The sequence below is a fragment of the Dendropsophus ebraccatus genome, chromosome 10 (genome assembly GCF_027789765.1).
Source record: "Dendropsophus ebraccatus isolate aDenEbr1 chromosome 10, aDenEbr1.pat, whole genome shotgun sequence".
Lineage (NCBI taxonomy): Eukaryota > Metazoa > Chordata > Amphibia > Anura > Hylidae > Dendropsophus > Dendropsophus ebraccatus.
The window spans coordinates 80,323,957-80,340,842 of NC_091463.1; the positions used below are offsets into that span (position 1 = coordinate 80,323,957).

General features: G+C 42.9%; 2 protein-coding genes across 2 annotated transcripts; one reads left to right on the forward strand and one right to left on the reverse strand.

Moving 5' to 3' along the window:
* Window positions 1–1,561: 1,561 nt before the first annotated feature.
* Window positions 1,562–2,569, reverse strand: LOC138766440 (4-galactosyl-N-acetylglucosaminide 3-alpha-L-fucosyltransferase FUT5-like). Its single transcript, XM_069944033.1, has one exon. The coding sequence runs from the start codon at window positions 2,567–2,569 to the stop codon at window positions 1,589–1,591; it is 981 nt and encodes a 326-aa protein (XP_069800134.1). The 3' UTR covers window positions 1,562–1,588.
* A 6,856-nt stretch (window positions 2,570–9,425) lies between these two features.
* LOC138803024 (radial spoke head protein 6 homolog A-like) lies at window positions 9,426–16,146 on the forward strand. Its single transcript, XM_069986843.1, has 7 exons — window positions 9,426–9,671; window positions 10,324–10,558; window positions 11,800–12,255; window positions 12,339–12,626; window positions 12,710–12,854; window positions 14,847–14,964; window positions 15,855–16,146. The coding sequence occupies exons 1-7, from the start codon at window positions 9,571–9,573 to the stop codon at window positions 16,087–16,089; spliced, it is 1,578 nt and encodes a 525-aa protein (XP_069842944.1). The 5' UTR covers window positions 9,426–9,570; the 3' UTR covers window positions 16,090–16,146.
* The last annotated feature ends 740 nt before the right edge of the window (window positions 16,147–16,886 follow it).

A 16,886-nucleotide genomic window follows, 5' to 3' on the forward strand; every position in this document is an offset into this window, starting at 1 on the left:
AAATCAAGTGGTGTCAAAAAGTTATATAGAATTGTAATATACTTCTATTTAAAAAAATCTCAAGTATTCCAATACTTATTAGCTGCTGTATGTTCTGCAGGAAGTGGTGTATTCTTTCCACTCTGACACAGTGCTCTCTGCTGCCACCTCTGTCCATGTCAGGAACTGTTCAGAGCAGTAGGAAATCCACATAGAAAACCTATCCTGCTCTGGACAGTTCCTGACATGGACAGAGGTGGCAGAAGAGGGCACTGTGTCAGACTGGAAAGAATACATCGTTTTCTGCAGGACATACAGCAGCTGATAAGTACTGGAAGATTTGAGATTTTTAAATAGAAGTAAATTACAAATCTATATATTTTTTTCTGAAACCAGTTGATTTGAAAGAAAAAGATTTTCGCTGCAGTACCCCTTTAAGTGTAACAAAAGTTTAAAAGAATTGGCCGTTTACCAAAACCACACCCAAAACGATTTTGTCCAAACCCATTGGTGCTTTTATGGTTGGTATGACAGTAATGGGCTGGTAATATTAGTCATGAAAAAAAATTATTTAATCTATGCACAAATCAAATACAATCTTCTAAAATCAAGGGATCCCTATTAAATTCAATGTGCTCCATCTAACATGTCATTGAGCATTTATATTGAATTTCCCCTGCAAAATCAGATAGAGGTCACAACTGCTGGGCCCTCTGCAACTTTTTATATTTAGTTCTTGTCCTTGACAGGGGCCTCATGTGACACGGCACACAGCAGAGACAGCACCTCTCTTGTCTCCAGTTTGGGTGGGGTTTGCCACTTAGTTCTGTAAGGGATGGAAATTGAAGTGAATGGAGCTTAATTGCAAACCACATCTGACTTGGAGACAAGAGTCGTGGTGTCTCTGGAAGCAAGTGGCCATGTTTTTGTAGCGCTGGATAACCCCTTTAAGCTCCATTCACTTCAATGGAACAAAACCCCCACCCAAACTAGAGACAAGAGTCATGCTGTCTCTGGAATGTGTCCGTGTTTAACAAAAGCTGGATAACCCTTTTAATGGCAATATTACAGTAAATGTAGAAATCTTTAATATTATTAATATTATATTTTCAAATTATATAAGCGCAATTTCTTTCAGAAGACCACCCAATATCGGATGGAACAGTAATATTTTACGGAAGCTGCCTTCTCAAAGGAAATGCCCACTATGTATAACGTATGGTGAACTGAAATCCATCATACGGGATCTGGTCTGAATAAGGAGGCGGTATTCTGAAGTTTCACTCTACCATACAAAAAAGACATAGGGGGAGATTTATTAAACATGGTGTAAAGTGAAACTGGCTCAGTCGCCCCTAGCAACCAATCAGATTCCACCTTTCATTCCTCACAGTCTCTTTGGAAAATGAAAGGTGGAATCTGATTGGTTGCTAGGGGCAACTGAGCCAGTTTCACTTTACACCATATTTGATAAATCTCCCCCACCCTCTTGGGTCAAGACACTTGTAAAACAACAATTTCATCTTGTCCTCCTCCAGTGATATGCGACCATAATGGAGCCATTGAGATTTTTGGTACACCATTGGTAAATGTGTTGCGCCACCACAACTTATACTTTTACGTCCTCCAAAAACCACTTTTGGATACTAGGGATAACTTGGTAATACGGAGCCTGCTGAAGGACCCGACAGGCTGTGCAGTAGTGGTGGTCCATTCCAGGGTCTCTTCTCACTTGGTAGTAGGATCTCCAGTAAAAATACCTTTTGTATCTCTCTTCGTCTTTATCTAGCTCAAGAAGGTAGGAAGCTAGTTCCTTTGGGCTTGAGAAATCATCTACATGAATGAAGGCTTCTCCAGGGAGGAAACGCTCATAGTTTTTCCGAGTTGTCCCCAACACCACAGGAACGGCCCATTGATCAAAAGCATGTGACCACAATTTTTCAGTAATATAGTCCTTATAATTAGAATTCTCAAATGCCAAGTAAAATTTATATTTGGAGATGGTTTTATAGAAGTCATCCCAAGCCAGTTTCATGTGTTTTTTCCCATAGACGTCAATTGGAAGATATTTCTTAAGTTCCTCGTAATATGTATTACGTCTGGCCCCTGGATACCACTGACTAATCGCCCAAGCAGCAAGTTTAGTCTTGGCAGGGATCGAGAAACTTTGAGGTTCCTTCAAAGCTATAGCTCGACCATAAGGTATATAGATATCAGAGTCTTGGCGAAATGTCATAGTCATATTAAATAAGTTATCCAAGAAGTGAAGATTTCTAATAATCCGTGGCGGTTCCATATTGAACCATACCCATCGTTGATCATGAGGTCGCGTTTCTTGTGGTAAAGACCTCCTGTCGTACATAATGTCTACGTGGTGCATAACAACAGCATCAGCGATGCCGTACAAGCTCCTGTTGGTTGTCAGTTTGCATCCCGAGATGCCGTATACACTCTCGCAAGTGTCTAAAGGGAAGGGTTCTGTAAAAGGAAATCCCCACACAAGAAGAAGAAGTTCCTTCTCTGTCTTGATGAAAGCGTTCACAGGCCGATCTGTGTTTTTGGGAATGATCTCATTTGGTTTACACTCCATAGAGGAGCTCCTGCGCCCCCAGTTCCGGAAAAATAAGATAACAAAGAGGAAAACGGGGACAATGATGATGAGAGTTCGATGGTGAAATATTTTTGTTTTATTTAACCTGAAAAATTAACAAAAAAAAACAATATAAACACATTGTACATCTTGACAGCCATAAACTTTTTCAAAAACATTCAATAACTGGAAACCTGCAAAATGTAAACCTGCCTGGGATAGGATAAACATATATCAATCCTAACATACCGTATTTTATGGCGTATTAGACGACTTTTTAACCCAAAAAAATCTTCCTAGAAGTCGGGGGTCGTCTTATACGCCAGGTATGGTCGCCCCATACGGTGGGGGAGCTAAAAAATGGCTGCATCCCCACCGTATGGGGAGACCACTATAAAAAAACAAACAGTTTACTCACCTGTGACCCGTTCCGGCAGCCCGCACTTCTGTCCCGTTCTTGGCTCAGGCAGTGTGCCGTACACTACCTGCGCCAGAGATCCCCGAAGCTCTCCCAAGCAGCCAAGCGTCTCATCGTAGAAGCTCGGAGACGCCAAAAGTTCCCAAAGCCTCTGTCACTCTCCGATGAGATGCTCGGCTGCTCGGGAGAGCTTCGGGGATCTCCGGCACAGACAGTGTACGTCACACTGCCTGCACCAGGAACGGGACAGAAGACGCACGGCTGCCAGAACGGGTCACAGGCGAGTTAACTGTATGTTTTTTTTTTATTTAGCTGCAGTTAACCCCTGCCTGACCGTAGCAGGGCTGCGGTCTGGCAGGGGTTGACATTTTTAGGCATACAAGGCGAACCCCTGACAATCTTCTTAAAAGTCAGAGGTCGTCTTATACTCTAATAATATAAGGGCAGACAACATGAATCAAGTCTTTTTCCTTAGCCTTAGTTTAGAGAGGCAGACGCCATAGTACTATGGCGTCTGCCGCCTCGTGATTTGTATCCACAAGTTTTATCTATGATGAAATAATAAATCGCACGAAACCGGTAAGTGCCCTCAGCTTTATTTTCTACATATTACCCACATATCGAGTTTTGTACTAGAAGTGCACCCCGGTGCCAATCACTTGCTAGTTCCGATTGAGTCCTGGGTCCGATCTGTCCATCTATGCACAGAAGCAGTGCCGGTGAAAATCTCAAAACTGAGTTAGTTTAGGGGGGGGGGGTGCCTTTTTTTTTTTTTTTGGCTAATTGAGTGTCTTATTTTATAAGAATGTTCACAGTTTCTGTGTTTTCAACCCATTCCTGGTTTGGTTAAAAAAAGACTGACCAAAAGACCGACAGAAATACTATGTAAGAATGTGGCCTTAATCAATCTCTAAGGATTAATGTGATATTGTTACCACGCCATGTAAATTTCTGCTCATTTTGGGCTAAATAGTCAAGAAGGATGTCCTACATATCTCTTTATACACAGATAGCTGTCAGTCTCTAAGTAGGACCGCCCACTTGACTACTTAGCCTAGAATAAGCAAAAAGGTACATGAATAAACGACAAGTTATTCTGGAACTTTTCCCATAAAACTATATATCAGTCTGCTCAGCTTTTCTGGCTCAATAACATGATGGTGATGGATTTTACTGTATTTTTAAGTGCAAGGTGCCCTTAAAACTATGATTTTTCTCCAAACAAGCCTTTAGAAAGTAAGTCATTGAGGTTCCTATAGCCACGCACTGGCTAGTCGGATTTAAAGTGTCTCTATCATTCAAAAAGTTTTGATCGTTTGGGGTCTCAGTGATCAGACCTTCACCAATCATTACATGTTTAGGGACACCTTAAAAATACAAGGCAAACAGACATCTTAGATAATCTACAAGAGGGAACAGTAATTTTTACCCAAAGTTGCAAACAATAGAATTTCTAAATGTTTAAATTTAATAAAAAAAATTTTTTTGAAACACATCTGTGTTCATCAAACATAACTTCTCATATTTTGCTGCCTATGGTGAGACTAACAATATCTTCCATACTTTTTATTATCTATTTCGTCTCTACCTCCCTTGCGACAAAAAGTCCCTATCTGTAACTTTGTAATGCCAGGAGGGATAATCACATTGAGATTAACCCTTACAGCATTACAAACAAGCTACAAGGTTGTAGATAAAGCCTGCTGGAGACTTGTTTGCATCAGCCATCTCGAAAATGGAGGGGGGGGAGGGAAAAGCTCACACACAGTTTTTGTGTCTTCATAAGAAAGCAGCAGCTCAGAACTGGGGGAAGGAGGCTGAATAAATAATAACAAGTATGGAATTAATTATTAGTCTCACCATGGGCAGCAACATATGAAAAGTTATATACCCCTTTAAATACATAAAATGTTGGTACTTACATCTTAAAGAAAATCCTTTTAAGGACGTAAAGGCATGGAGTGAGAATGGTCTAGTCCAGCGTCTGCACAGTCTCTTCTTCCAAACCTGCTCATCCCAAGCGCTCTTCGACACTGTTTTATGACTAAAACCGTCTTTGCAAGTTCCCAGTGTTAAGTACTGCATTATTGGAGGACGAGATTAAGACTTCAGTCATCAAAGGTTTGTGAATGACACAGCAGCATTCATCTTCAATCTTATAAACATTCACAAAGACCCCACCTTCCCACCCAGGCTTCACGCCATGTAATGATTTCTATTTCCTGGCCGGTAAATTATCCTGGGGTGATTCAGGTCATGTTGTGCACAATGCGTAGTGGAGGTGGTTTATGTTCAGCCATTAGAGATTCCTACTGACTGCAACAAAGCAAGACACCATTAAAGAGATGGAGTTACTGCCAGACACCTCTAATGTACAGTTGTCAACTTTCCTGATTTTTCTGAGTATTTTTTTTCTTGAATATTAAGAAGGTCCTGGCAAGACTGTCCTGGGCAAGTCCCAGTAATCCCCACCATCTCCACTGGGTCCTGCCTTCTGTGCCTGAACAGCTAGGGGACTGCCAGCACGGTTTAACACTATTTTGCACAAAGCCCCTAATTGTTTGGACTGCACAATGCCCATGTATATAAATATATATATATAAAAAAAAAATATATATATATATATATATATATTAGAGAGCCTAAGATATACTGCTACCACGCCCCCCTTCTCTTTAAGAGGGTACTTCACTCAACCAAAACTTTTAATATGTTGCTGCCCATGGTGAGACTAACAATTCATTCCATACTTGCTATTATCTGTTTAGTCTCCTTTCCCCAGTTCTGAGCTGCCACTTTGTGCTGAAAACACAAATATTTCTCTGTGAGCCTCTCTCTCTCTGTCTCCCCCTCCTCCCCCTCCCTTTTGAGACAGATGTTGTAAACAAGTCACTGGCAGGCTTTATCTACAACATTGTAGCTTCTTTGTAATGCTTGGGGGTGGGGGTGGGGGGTTAATTAGTGAGTTCATTAGTAACGTAACCCTAGAATAACCCTTCCAACATTACATAGAAGCTACAGTGTTGCAGATAAAGCCTGCCAGGGACTTGTTTACACCAGCCGTCTCAGAAGGTGGGGGGGAGGGAAAGACAGAGAGAGAGGCTCACACACAGATTTTTGTGTTTTCAGCAAAAAGCAGCAGTTCAGAACTGGGAGAAGGAGACTGACTAGATAATAACAAGTATGGAAGGAATTGTTAGGCCATGTTCACATCTCGTTTTTGGGCGCACGTCGGGCTACACGCCAGGAATCAGTGAAAAAAGGATGCTGACGTGCAGCCCAGCGTGCGGCCGACGGCCACACTGACTTAATGAGCAGGACGGAGTCATTATGTGACTACGTTCTGCTCATTTGCAGGACGTACACTGCTTTTTTAAGTTTAAATTTCCCACAAATCGGGACAACAAGTGGAATGCAATCCACATCAATACACTTGTGCAAACAAGCAAGAGAAAATGCCAGATCATACATAGGTACAAACATATCCATCCAGTGAAATAGTTGAGCATAGAAGAAGACATGTCTAGGAGATGTATACATAGCTCCCCTGGTAGGTACTACCTTAGTTAACCAGATCTCTCGTCCCAATGGAACGCATGTATTGACTTGGTGTGTAATTGGTCAGTGGTGATTCACACCATTCCCCCCACACTTTCTGGAATTTACCTTTACACCCCCTATTCTTATATGTCACATATTCATATGGTAACACAGCATTCGTAAGTGCCAGCCATTTCCTTACTGTGGGTGGCCTTGAATCCATCCACCTGATGGCGACAGTTTTACGGGCCATAAATAAGGTTTCTTTTAGAAATATTCTCCTGTGGTGGGACCATTGTTCTTTATCCAATAAGCCAAATAAGCAAACCTTTGGGTCTAGGGGTACCTGCTTATCTAATACCTTTGACAGTATGTCTACTACCCCTTCCCAGAAAGATCGGATTATCCTGCATGCCCACATCATATGCCAGAAGTCTGAATTTATTACACAACACCTATGGCACTCTGTAGTCGGGTATCGCCCCATCTTATATAACCGTGCTGGTGTCAAATAGCTGGTGCGTAATATACAGCTGGGTTATTTTATTGTTGGCGGCGGGCAACACATACATACGTGACAATAGCATGTCCAACCATTCATCATCAGTTATATCTGGAACCACGGCCATCCACTTACTTCGCACTGGCATGGTTTCCATCTCAATTTTGGATCTTATCAGGTACGAATATATGGCCGATATGAGCCCCCGTGGGCCCTGTGATTTAATAATACCTATCAGTGGGAACTTGGAGAACGGTCTACCAGGTTGTGGGAATTGACTGGTAAAGGCATGCTTGAGCTGCATGTATCTGTATGACGCTTCTCTCGGGATGTCATGTTTAGTCTGGAGTTGGGTCTCTGTAAGGTGGATTGCTTCAATTTGGATCTATTCGATCCTCACACAAAGGGGTGGAACAGCGAATGCAGGCATTTAAAAAAATATAAGGGGATTGGTGTCGCTGCTTGTTCTATGATATACAAACATTTGGGCAGTATGATCATTTTTATGAGGTTTATGCGGCCAGTAACTGCCAAGGGCAACGTCCCCCAATTACTGAACTTAGTTTTAACATATTCTAGTAAAGGGAAAACGTTAGATTGTAGATCATTACGTACACTGCTTTTGTGCAGGACTCAAAAGCATGGTCGACCACGCTTTTGAGTCCTGTACCAAAGCAGTGTACGTCCGGCAAATGAGCAGAACGTAGTCACATAATGACTCCGTCCTGCTAATTTAAGTCCATGTGGCCGTCGGTCGCACGCTGGGCTGCAGGTCAGCATTCTTTTTCTACTGATTCCTGACGTGTAGCCCAACGTGCGGCCAAAAGCGAGATGTGAACATACCCTAAGTCTCGCCATGGGCAGCAACATATCAATAGCTATGTTTGAGTGAAATACCGCTTTAATATATACCATTATCCCCTATCTTAGAGAGTTGTCATGAAAGCAATATTTATATACAACAGGTTGGTCCATAGGTGCAGTACATACGAGAGGTTGGTCCATCGGTGCAGTATATATGAGGACAGTGCGATGAGGGCAGTATATATGAGAGAGGGCACATGGAAATAGTATATATTAGAGAGGAATCCATGGAAGCAGTATATATGAGAAGGGAGGGGTCATGGGTAAAGTATATATGTGAGAGGGTCCATGGGAGAAGTACATATGACTAGCGCCAGGCCCTGGCATTGGAGAGCACAGAGGCCCACTTGGATCATGTAAACATATTTAATGGGTTTTGTGTGTTTTTACACTGTTTTAAAAGGGGTGTTTCTGGCAAAATAGACTGATGAACTATCCACAGGATAGGTCACCAGTTACCGATCCGCTCCTGCTAAGCTGAGGTTACAGGTCGCTACTAGAGATGAGCAGGACTTGAGCATGCTAGAGAGCAATTGCTCGACATTTGAACACTGGTGGCTAAAGGAGTTGGATGCAGCCCTACAGAGTCCTACCCTGCTGTAGCCATGTTTTCCAGGACTGTCTGTACATCTGTTCCAACTTCCATTATGGGGGCACTCTGACTAGTCATGTCTGTTCATCTATTCCATTTTTCATTATGGGGACACACTGACTAGTCACTGTCTGTACATCTATCCCAATGTTCATTATGGGGGCACTCTGACTAGTCACTGTCTGTACATCTATCCCAATGTCCATTATGGGGGCACTCTGACTAGTCACTGTCTGTACATCTATCCCAAATGTCCATTATGGGGGCACTCTGACTAGTCACTGTCTGTACATCTATCCCAATGTTCATTATGGGGGCACTCTGACTAGTCACTGTCTGTACATCTATCCCAAATGTCCATTATGGGGGCACTCTGACTAGTCACTGTCTGTACATCTATCCCAAATGTCCATTATGGGGGCACTCTGACTAGTCACTGTCTGTACAGCTATTCCAACATCTATTATGGAGGTACTCTGACTACTCACTGTATTTATATGTATTGTAGCAGAATTTATAGGGGCGCTGTGACTAGTCACTGTCTGTACATCTATTCCATCTTCCATCATGGGGCACTCCGACTAGTCGCTGCCTTTCTATGTATTATAGCTGAATTAATGACTAGTCCCTGTCTTTGTGTGTATTCCAGCTTCCATTATGGGGGTACTCTGACTACTTACTGTCTATATGTGTATTGCACTCTGACTAGTATCCGTTTTTACATTTATTCTAGCCACCATTATGGGGACATTTTAACTTTTTTTTTCCCTCAAAGCAGCCAGATGTGGGTATAAATACAGCTAGAAAAACTATTTGTAACTTGGAGTAGTAGTTACACTGTGTGGAATGATCTAGTATAAACGCCGAGCATGTGATATAGGGTTCTCATTGTTTACTACAATTACCAGCATGCAATGCGCACAGATTGGTCACCTGATCCGGAAGTTTGAGTTGAGCGCCTAGCAACGGAAGGCCGCGGCGGCGGTTGCCGTAGCAACCAGAGACGCAGAAGCAGAGAAGACGTTTAAATAGGCAGCTGCTCGGGATAACGTGCAGGGGGTCCCCGTGTCCGGGTCGTTGTGAAGATGTCGGACATCCCGGCTGAAGTCTCACCGGATCCCCGGGAGCTGCAGATTAAATACGCCAAAGCCTATTTATTACAAGCGGGTCCATCCGGAGTCAGCCTGTAAGTGGGGAGAAGGTCTGCAGCCAGGGTTCTCCAACCTGTAGCTCCCCAGCTAGTGTCAAACTACAACTCCCATCATGCCCTGACAGCCGAAGGCTGTCAGGGCATGATGGGAGTTGTAGTTTGACTCTAGAAAAAGAGGACTTGCCCATAGCAACCAAGCAAGTTACTGCATAGCAACCAACCAGCTGGATCCTGACTGGTTGCTATTGACAGCAGCTCCTGTTTTACTTTGCAACCGATTCCATCTTCTCCATTGCTTAAAGGGGGTTTTCCAGGATTTGATTTCTTCCATAAACAGCGCCCCTCTTGTCATCAGGTTGTGTGTGTTATTACAATTCACTGAACTGCAATACCACACACAACCTGAGGAGAGGTGTGGCGCTGTTTTTGAAAAAAAAAAAAAGAAGCTATGTTTTTCTAAATATGGAAAAGCGGTGTGACAACCGACGAGGGCTTAAAGGTGGTCAGCCACTAAAGGACTGAATGGTAGATCTGCCTTGTTGTGTGACTGTATATCTCCTGCTCCCCCAATAACTAGGAAGATCAGTCATTCAGGATCTAGGAAAGCTGGGTGAGGGTTTTAAAGGGCATCTCATATAGATGATGTTACCATAGCAACATGTTAATTCCTATCACATTTATTCCACAGATATGAACACCTCTCGGCCCTCCTGTCCCGGATCCTGTCAGAGCGCCCCCCTAATGCCCTGGAGACCCTGGAGCAGATGAGCGCCGAGCTGCACTGGTCTAGACTGCAGAAGGGACATGACTCGCTGCGTCCGCTGACAGAAGACCCGCCAACTTTTATCAAGGCCGAATCCCACCGTGCGCTGTTCTCTCGCGGTAACGGGGAAGCTGATGAGAGCGAAGGAGATGGGGAAATGGTGAGGACTCAAGGTGCCAAGGGTTAAAGAGTCACTGTTGTATTTTTATTTATTTTTTGCAGAAATCAATAGTCCAGGTGATTTAAATAAACGTTGTAATTGGGTTTATTAGGCAAATATGCCATTATCTGCATTCAAAAAGACTTTCCCCAGGTCCCCCCCCCCCCCCTCCTCTTTCTCATCCACTGCTCATTATCAGGAAATCTCGACTCTTTTACATCAGTCGAGCCCTGTCTGTTCTATGGAGAGGGGAGGGGGGGAGGAGGGAGATTAGTCGGCAGCAGAGAACAAAGGATTACACAGTGGGAGCTGTGTGAAAGACGGTATTCAGAGGTCAGAGAGGTCAGTGCTGAGGAGATAGCCCGGTGATGTAGCTGTAAATTAACTCTTTGTTGTCCTGTTTTGGTGCCTCATCTCCCTCCACCCCTCCCCTCCCCATAAAGAACCATGAAGACAGGGGGGAGAGCTTCAAACTGCTTTTTCATGATAAAAATGCATTTTTCAGCTAATAAACCCAATGACAAAGTTTCTTAAAATTACCTGTACCATTGATTTCTGCAAAAAATGTTTTAAACAACATGAAATAAGCGTCCTCCTATTTCATGTAGCAGAGCCAAGTTAGTGATTTGGTCCAATTTAAACATCAAATTCAATAGTATATATGCATTTGCCTAATAAAATATTTAAAGGGACCCTATTACTAGTTTTTTGGACACTCAAAACCTTTTCCCACAATGGTGCAACTTAACTCTTATTTATCACTGGACATGCTGGCGGTTTAGTGTCCCAAAACAAACACTGACTGACATGTTGTTCCTCACTGGTTCTTCATTGGTGGGCCCCCAGGATCATTTCCTCTGGTGGGCCCCAGATACCCCAATCCGATACTGGCTACAGCGGTGTCTGGCCTCAGCCGGGGATCAGGGTCACTTCTGTTTTTTTACCCATGCAATCCCAGGTTCTGTCCCAGACAACCACTTTAAGGACCCACTATCTAGCTATGATTATGGTAAGAACTAAAGGGTCTTCATTTGTAGTCTAGCCCCTTGAAAGAAAGTTTTCAGCTGTGACCACCATTTTATATATCGCTAACACATACCTGAACATGTGTTTGTAGGTAAGGAGCCTCCCTATATACTTATATAAAGTATATGGGATGGGATTATAACACTTGGTTGACAGGAGTATTCTGTATTCAGTTTGAAGATTTCTAATTTGTACCTCTGTATTCTCATTTCCAGACAGACTCTCCTCTTCCTAACCTGTATGATCTAGCCCATCTTCTCCAACAAGGGGGGCTGAACATAGGGCGAGATGAGACAGTACAGATCGCCCTTGCTATGAAACGACTCACTGACACCCACCCACTCCAGTACTGTCGCTTCTGGGGCAAAATCTTTGGTACAGGGGGTAGTTATTTGGTGGCAGAGGCACAGTTTCGTGAAGGTGAGGATGAAGAGGCAGAGGAGGAGGCAGAAGAAGAAGAGAAAGAGACAGCTGAGGAACAGGAAGATGAAGAGGAAAAGGAAGAAGAAGACTTGCCCCCTAAATCTACCTACCGCCCTCCCCCTGTGGTGCAGCGAGAGGATAATGGTGCAGGAACCAATAAATACGTGTACTTTGTATGTACTGAGGCCGGGGCAGAATGGGTCCGACTTCCACCAGTAACACCTGCGCAGATCACAGCCGCTCGAAAGGTATCTGAGTGTATGTATCATCGTGTCTCGTGGTTTATAGCCATCTTCCTATCTGTATCTTATTCGTCACTCTTTGGCTATAGGTCAGGCGTCTCTTCACTGGGAATCTGGATGCCCCAGTCATCACCTACCCTCCCTTTCCGGGAACAGAAGCCAATCTTCTACGTGCACAGATTGCCCGGATCTCTGCAGGAACCCATGTCAGTCCCCTGGGCTACTACCAGTTTGGAGAAGAGGAGGGTGAAGAAGAAGAGGAAGGAGCAACAAGGGAGACCTATGAGGAGAACCCAGAATTTGAGGGTGTTCCAGTCACAGACCTGGTGGAGAGCTTGTCTAATTGGGTTCATCATGTCCAACATATTCTGCCACAGGTGGGAAGACTGTCAGCCATCGTAATGTATGTAGCATAGGGTCTACCTTTATGTCGTCTTTATATTTATTGCTCTTCTCTCAGGGTCGTTGTGTTTGGTTGAATACAGCTGTAAAATCTGAGGAGGAAGGGGAAGAAGAGGAAGGAGAGGAGGAAGAGAAGGAAGATGAAGAGGAACCAGAACCTGAAGTGGGGCCACCGCTGCTCACCCCACTCTCAGAAGATGCAGGTACCAGCAGGGACACCCATTGTATAGATGTCATACTAAAAAATCTTCTCCGCTAATATTACTATAAAACCTGATAAAACGACCTGATAATAATAAAAAATATATATAATGTGTAATGGCATGGCTATTGATACTAGCCTTAAATATACATATAAGGTACGACTTATGTACCCTAAGACTATGCCATGACTAGAAGAGAGCCTGGATCCTCATATTATTGATATCAGAGATGAAAATTACTAATCTCCTTGATATCCGCTACAGCGTGATATTCTTCTCAATAGGGAGTGAATCCTAGACTATTCCCGGCCCATGTACAATGGAGTGACATCTTTCCACGATCTTCTAAGTCCTCTGTCATGCGCACACAGGGGGGGTTTTCACTCAATATCGTCTAAGTTCTATGTCATGCGCAAAGGAGACGTATCCTCTAGCTATCTTCTAAGTTCAATGTCATGCGCAATGGAACTACATTTTCCTATTATCCTCTAAGTCCTATGTCATGCGCATTAGGAGTGCCTTCCTCCTGAGTCTTATAAGTTAACTGCCATGCGCTAAGGTAATACCTCCCCTTGGTCACCTGATTGGTCCATTAGCATATTCATTTATTCATTGGCCTGTTTTGAATAAGTGGGTGGTTTTGAATACTCCAACCCCTTTAAAAGATACCGCGAATCGCGGGCACGTCACTATAGTCTCGGTCCCCTTGATAAAGCCACGCTGTAGTGGTGAAACGTTGGGGTGGTGGTGGGTTTTGTAATAGGTTTTAATATGATGGAATAGCTTCTATACTATTAACATTGTAGATTAAGTAAGCGTTCATATAGGTCCCGGCACGGGCGGCCGCTGTGCCGAGCAGGACCGATAACGCCACGGTGTCTGATTATAACAACAATACTACTTGCTATTGATACTAGTTTGCAGCAACACTAGTCTGTACACTATAGCGAACACACATCCAAGTGTATGTTATATATGACAATCATTCAATATTACTGCTTTCTGGGATCTACGCATCTGCTAGCAATATTACTACCCTGTGCAGTACAGCGATATCCAAAGGGGTTAACCCCTAGATCGCTGTCTATAGCACTATACGGTCACTAATCTGGTGTTTACCTTCTGGGCAGTACATCGATATCTAAAGGGGATAATCCCTAGATCGCTATCCAGAGTACTATACAGTCATTTATCACCAGATTTCAGTACCGCACGGTTACCTATTATCATTCCTAGTGTTTACATATTTATTTAGCACATTATTTCTGCTAGCACTACATCGATGACCCCACTATTACAGTAAAGCTATCGCTACAGTAACGAGCAATTGCATACAATACCCGCAATTTGGTGTCTAAAGAGCCGGTGGTTAGGAACTAGGTTCCCACGATACCTAGACGGTTCATGTAATTAAGGACAGTGTGCAGCAATCAGTATAAGCAACTCTCTAATCACAACAATAAACAGTGAAGCTTTTCCATCTAGTTTTTAACTATCACTTTCGCACATTTATCTTAATAATATTATTAATAAAAGTTATGTTTTAATTCTAGAACTTCATAGTTTGTTGGAATTTTGGGTATGGTAATATCACTATAAAACACAGGGGATGACAACACATATTGAGATATAGATATATATTTTATTACTATTATTTTTTTATATGATCATTTAACCTCTCGGACAACCACCGATCCAGGAGCCACAGAGTTGGTTTAGCTCCTTTTCAATTTGTTCTTACACAGCAGTGTCCCAGCTACCCGGCTACTATGTCCAAAACTACAATTCCCATCATGCCCGGACAGCCAAAGCTTTTGATAAAAATTATTTTGCCTACTACATAAACTTCCTGTAATGGGCCAGGAGCTAGTGATGTCATTTGGTTGTGATGATGATGATGTTACTATTTATTTATTTAAATATCTCAATCTGTCTGATTTAAGATTTTTTTTACTAAGTTCTGATTACTTATAATCACTTTTATATTCCCAGAAATCAACAATACACCTCCATGGACAGCGTACCTCTCCTCCCAGCACATCCCTCAATATGCTCTTGCCGTTCTCCGCTCTAACCTGTGGCCTGGCGCCTACACCATTGCAAGCTCCAAGTACGTAGTTGATCACTTCTCTGTTCTAGATGTTTCAGTTCTGTTGTGGGATGACCAAGTTTAAATATCATTGGCCACCAAGCAGGCATTGCCTCATGTAACAGGAGGTACACAGCCAATGATATAGCCAAGTACAATGGTGCCTTGGATTACGAGCATAATTCGTTCTGGGATCGTGCTTGTAATCCAAATCACTCTTAAACCAAAGCAAATTTTCCTATAAGAAATCATAGAAATGTAGACAAATGGTTCCACACCCCAAAAATAATTATTTATTATTCTGAATAGCATGTAAAACAAATGAAACAAACATTCAGAAACAGCAGAATATGTGATATTATAAGTTACTGTACAGTAATGGAGAGGATGGGAAACATAAGGACCGACAGACTGCAGGGAGCATGAAGGAATGAGCAGGGCAGATGTGGGCACATACATGCAGCGCTCTCTGTCCGGGGAGAGAGGGGTTACAGCTATGGAGAGATTACCTCCACACTCCTGTCCCCTGATGTAAGCCCCAGCCTGAAGTGGATCTGCTATGATTTGTAAGGTGAGAGAGATTTCCTGGGTCAGAGTACAGTGCTGTAGACCCCGATATGCAGACCATGCCCCTCCACCGCTCCGCCTCCCACCCAGTACAGGGAGCTCTTAAACCAAAGCAATGAACTTAAACCAAGTCACAATTTTGAAAAACTGTGAGCTCTTAAACCAAAACGCTCTTAAACCAAGTTACTCTTAAACCAAGGTACCACTGTATATGGAAAATAATAGTTATATACCTCTCTTTGCTTCCCCGCTTACCACAGCTGACATATCTGGCTATCTAATACGGCCCTTAGAGGGAGCTTGTCCGCCAATGCATTTTTTTCAGTTGCATTTTTGAATTTCAGGAAATTTGAGAACATCTACTTTGGATGGGGCATAAAGTACAGTCCTGAAGGATACAGCCCCCCTGCACCACCCCCACCCCAACCAGAGTACCCGAGTGGGCCGGAGATCAGTGAAGGAGTAGACCCCACCGTAGAGGAGGAACAAGCTCTGAAGGCTGCACAGGAAGAGGCCGCAGCTGCTGCAGAAGAGGCGGAGGAGGAAGAAGAGGAGGAGGAAGAGGAGGATGATGATTGAGAAGTTAATCTAGTTGTATGTCTTTCACTTACCTGCATTAAATTTGTTATTTTCAAAGCTGGCTGTATCTTTATTCTATGATATGTTATGTAATGTCACAATTCTTCATATATTGGGAGTACATGCACTTATATTGTATCATACATCGCATGCTGATAATGAGCTACAGATTGTAGTATACTCCAGAGTGGCATTTATAATTCTTCTGGATATCACTGCCCTCATGAATAAATCATTCTCTTTAAAGGGTTTATCTAGGGTTAGAAAAACAGCCGCTTTCTTCCAGAAACAGCATCTCTTCTGTCCTCAGTTTAGGTGTGGGTTTTGCAGCTCCATTCCATTGAAGTGAATTGAGCTGAATTGTAATGCCACATACCACAGGATGGGTGACACTGGAAAGTAGGTGTCATTTTTCTAATCCTGGATAACCCCTTTAAGTTCCCTCCGTCTATTCAGGGCGCCTCCCTGCTCTCAGTAATGCATTAGAACGAGTTGAGTTTGTTCTGGTACTTTTAGCCTGTAAAGCTGATGATCTTATTTATAGGCAGTAGGTGGCGCTGTTGCATTATGTTGAAGGTATATCACATGGGCAGGTATTTTCATGTACAGAATACATGTCGCTGAAGTTCAGTTTTTTAGCAGATTACTCAGATTTGCTCCTTGGAAATTAAATTTACAATTGCTTCGAGCCAATGTAGAATTTGATTATAATTAATGCCGATTTATGACTTAAATTAGAGCAGATCTGTCAGGCAGTCATTCATGATAAAGAGGTTATCCAGGATTAGAAAAACAAC

Excerpts from the sequence above, each read along its gene's own strand:
- LOC138766440 (XM_069944033.1), bottom strand. The coding sequence starts at position 2,569 with ATGGAGTGTAAACCAAATGAGATCATTCCCAAAAACACAGATCGGCCT.
- LOC138803024 (XM_069986843.1), top strand. The coding sequence starts at position 9,571 with ATGTCGGACATCCCGGCTGAAGTCTCACCGGATCCCCGGGAGCTGCAG. Across the intron at positions 9,672-10,323 it reads GGTCCATCCGGAGTCAGCCT|ATATGAACACCTCTCGGCCC; the intron begins GTAAGTGGGGAG and ends TTTATTCCACAG. Across the intron at positions 10,559-11,799 it reads GCGAAGGAGATGGGGAAATG|ACAGACTCTCCTCTTCCTAA; the intron begins GTGAGGACTCAA and ends TCTCATTTCCAG.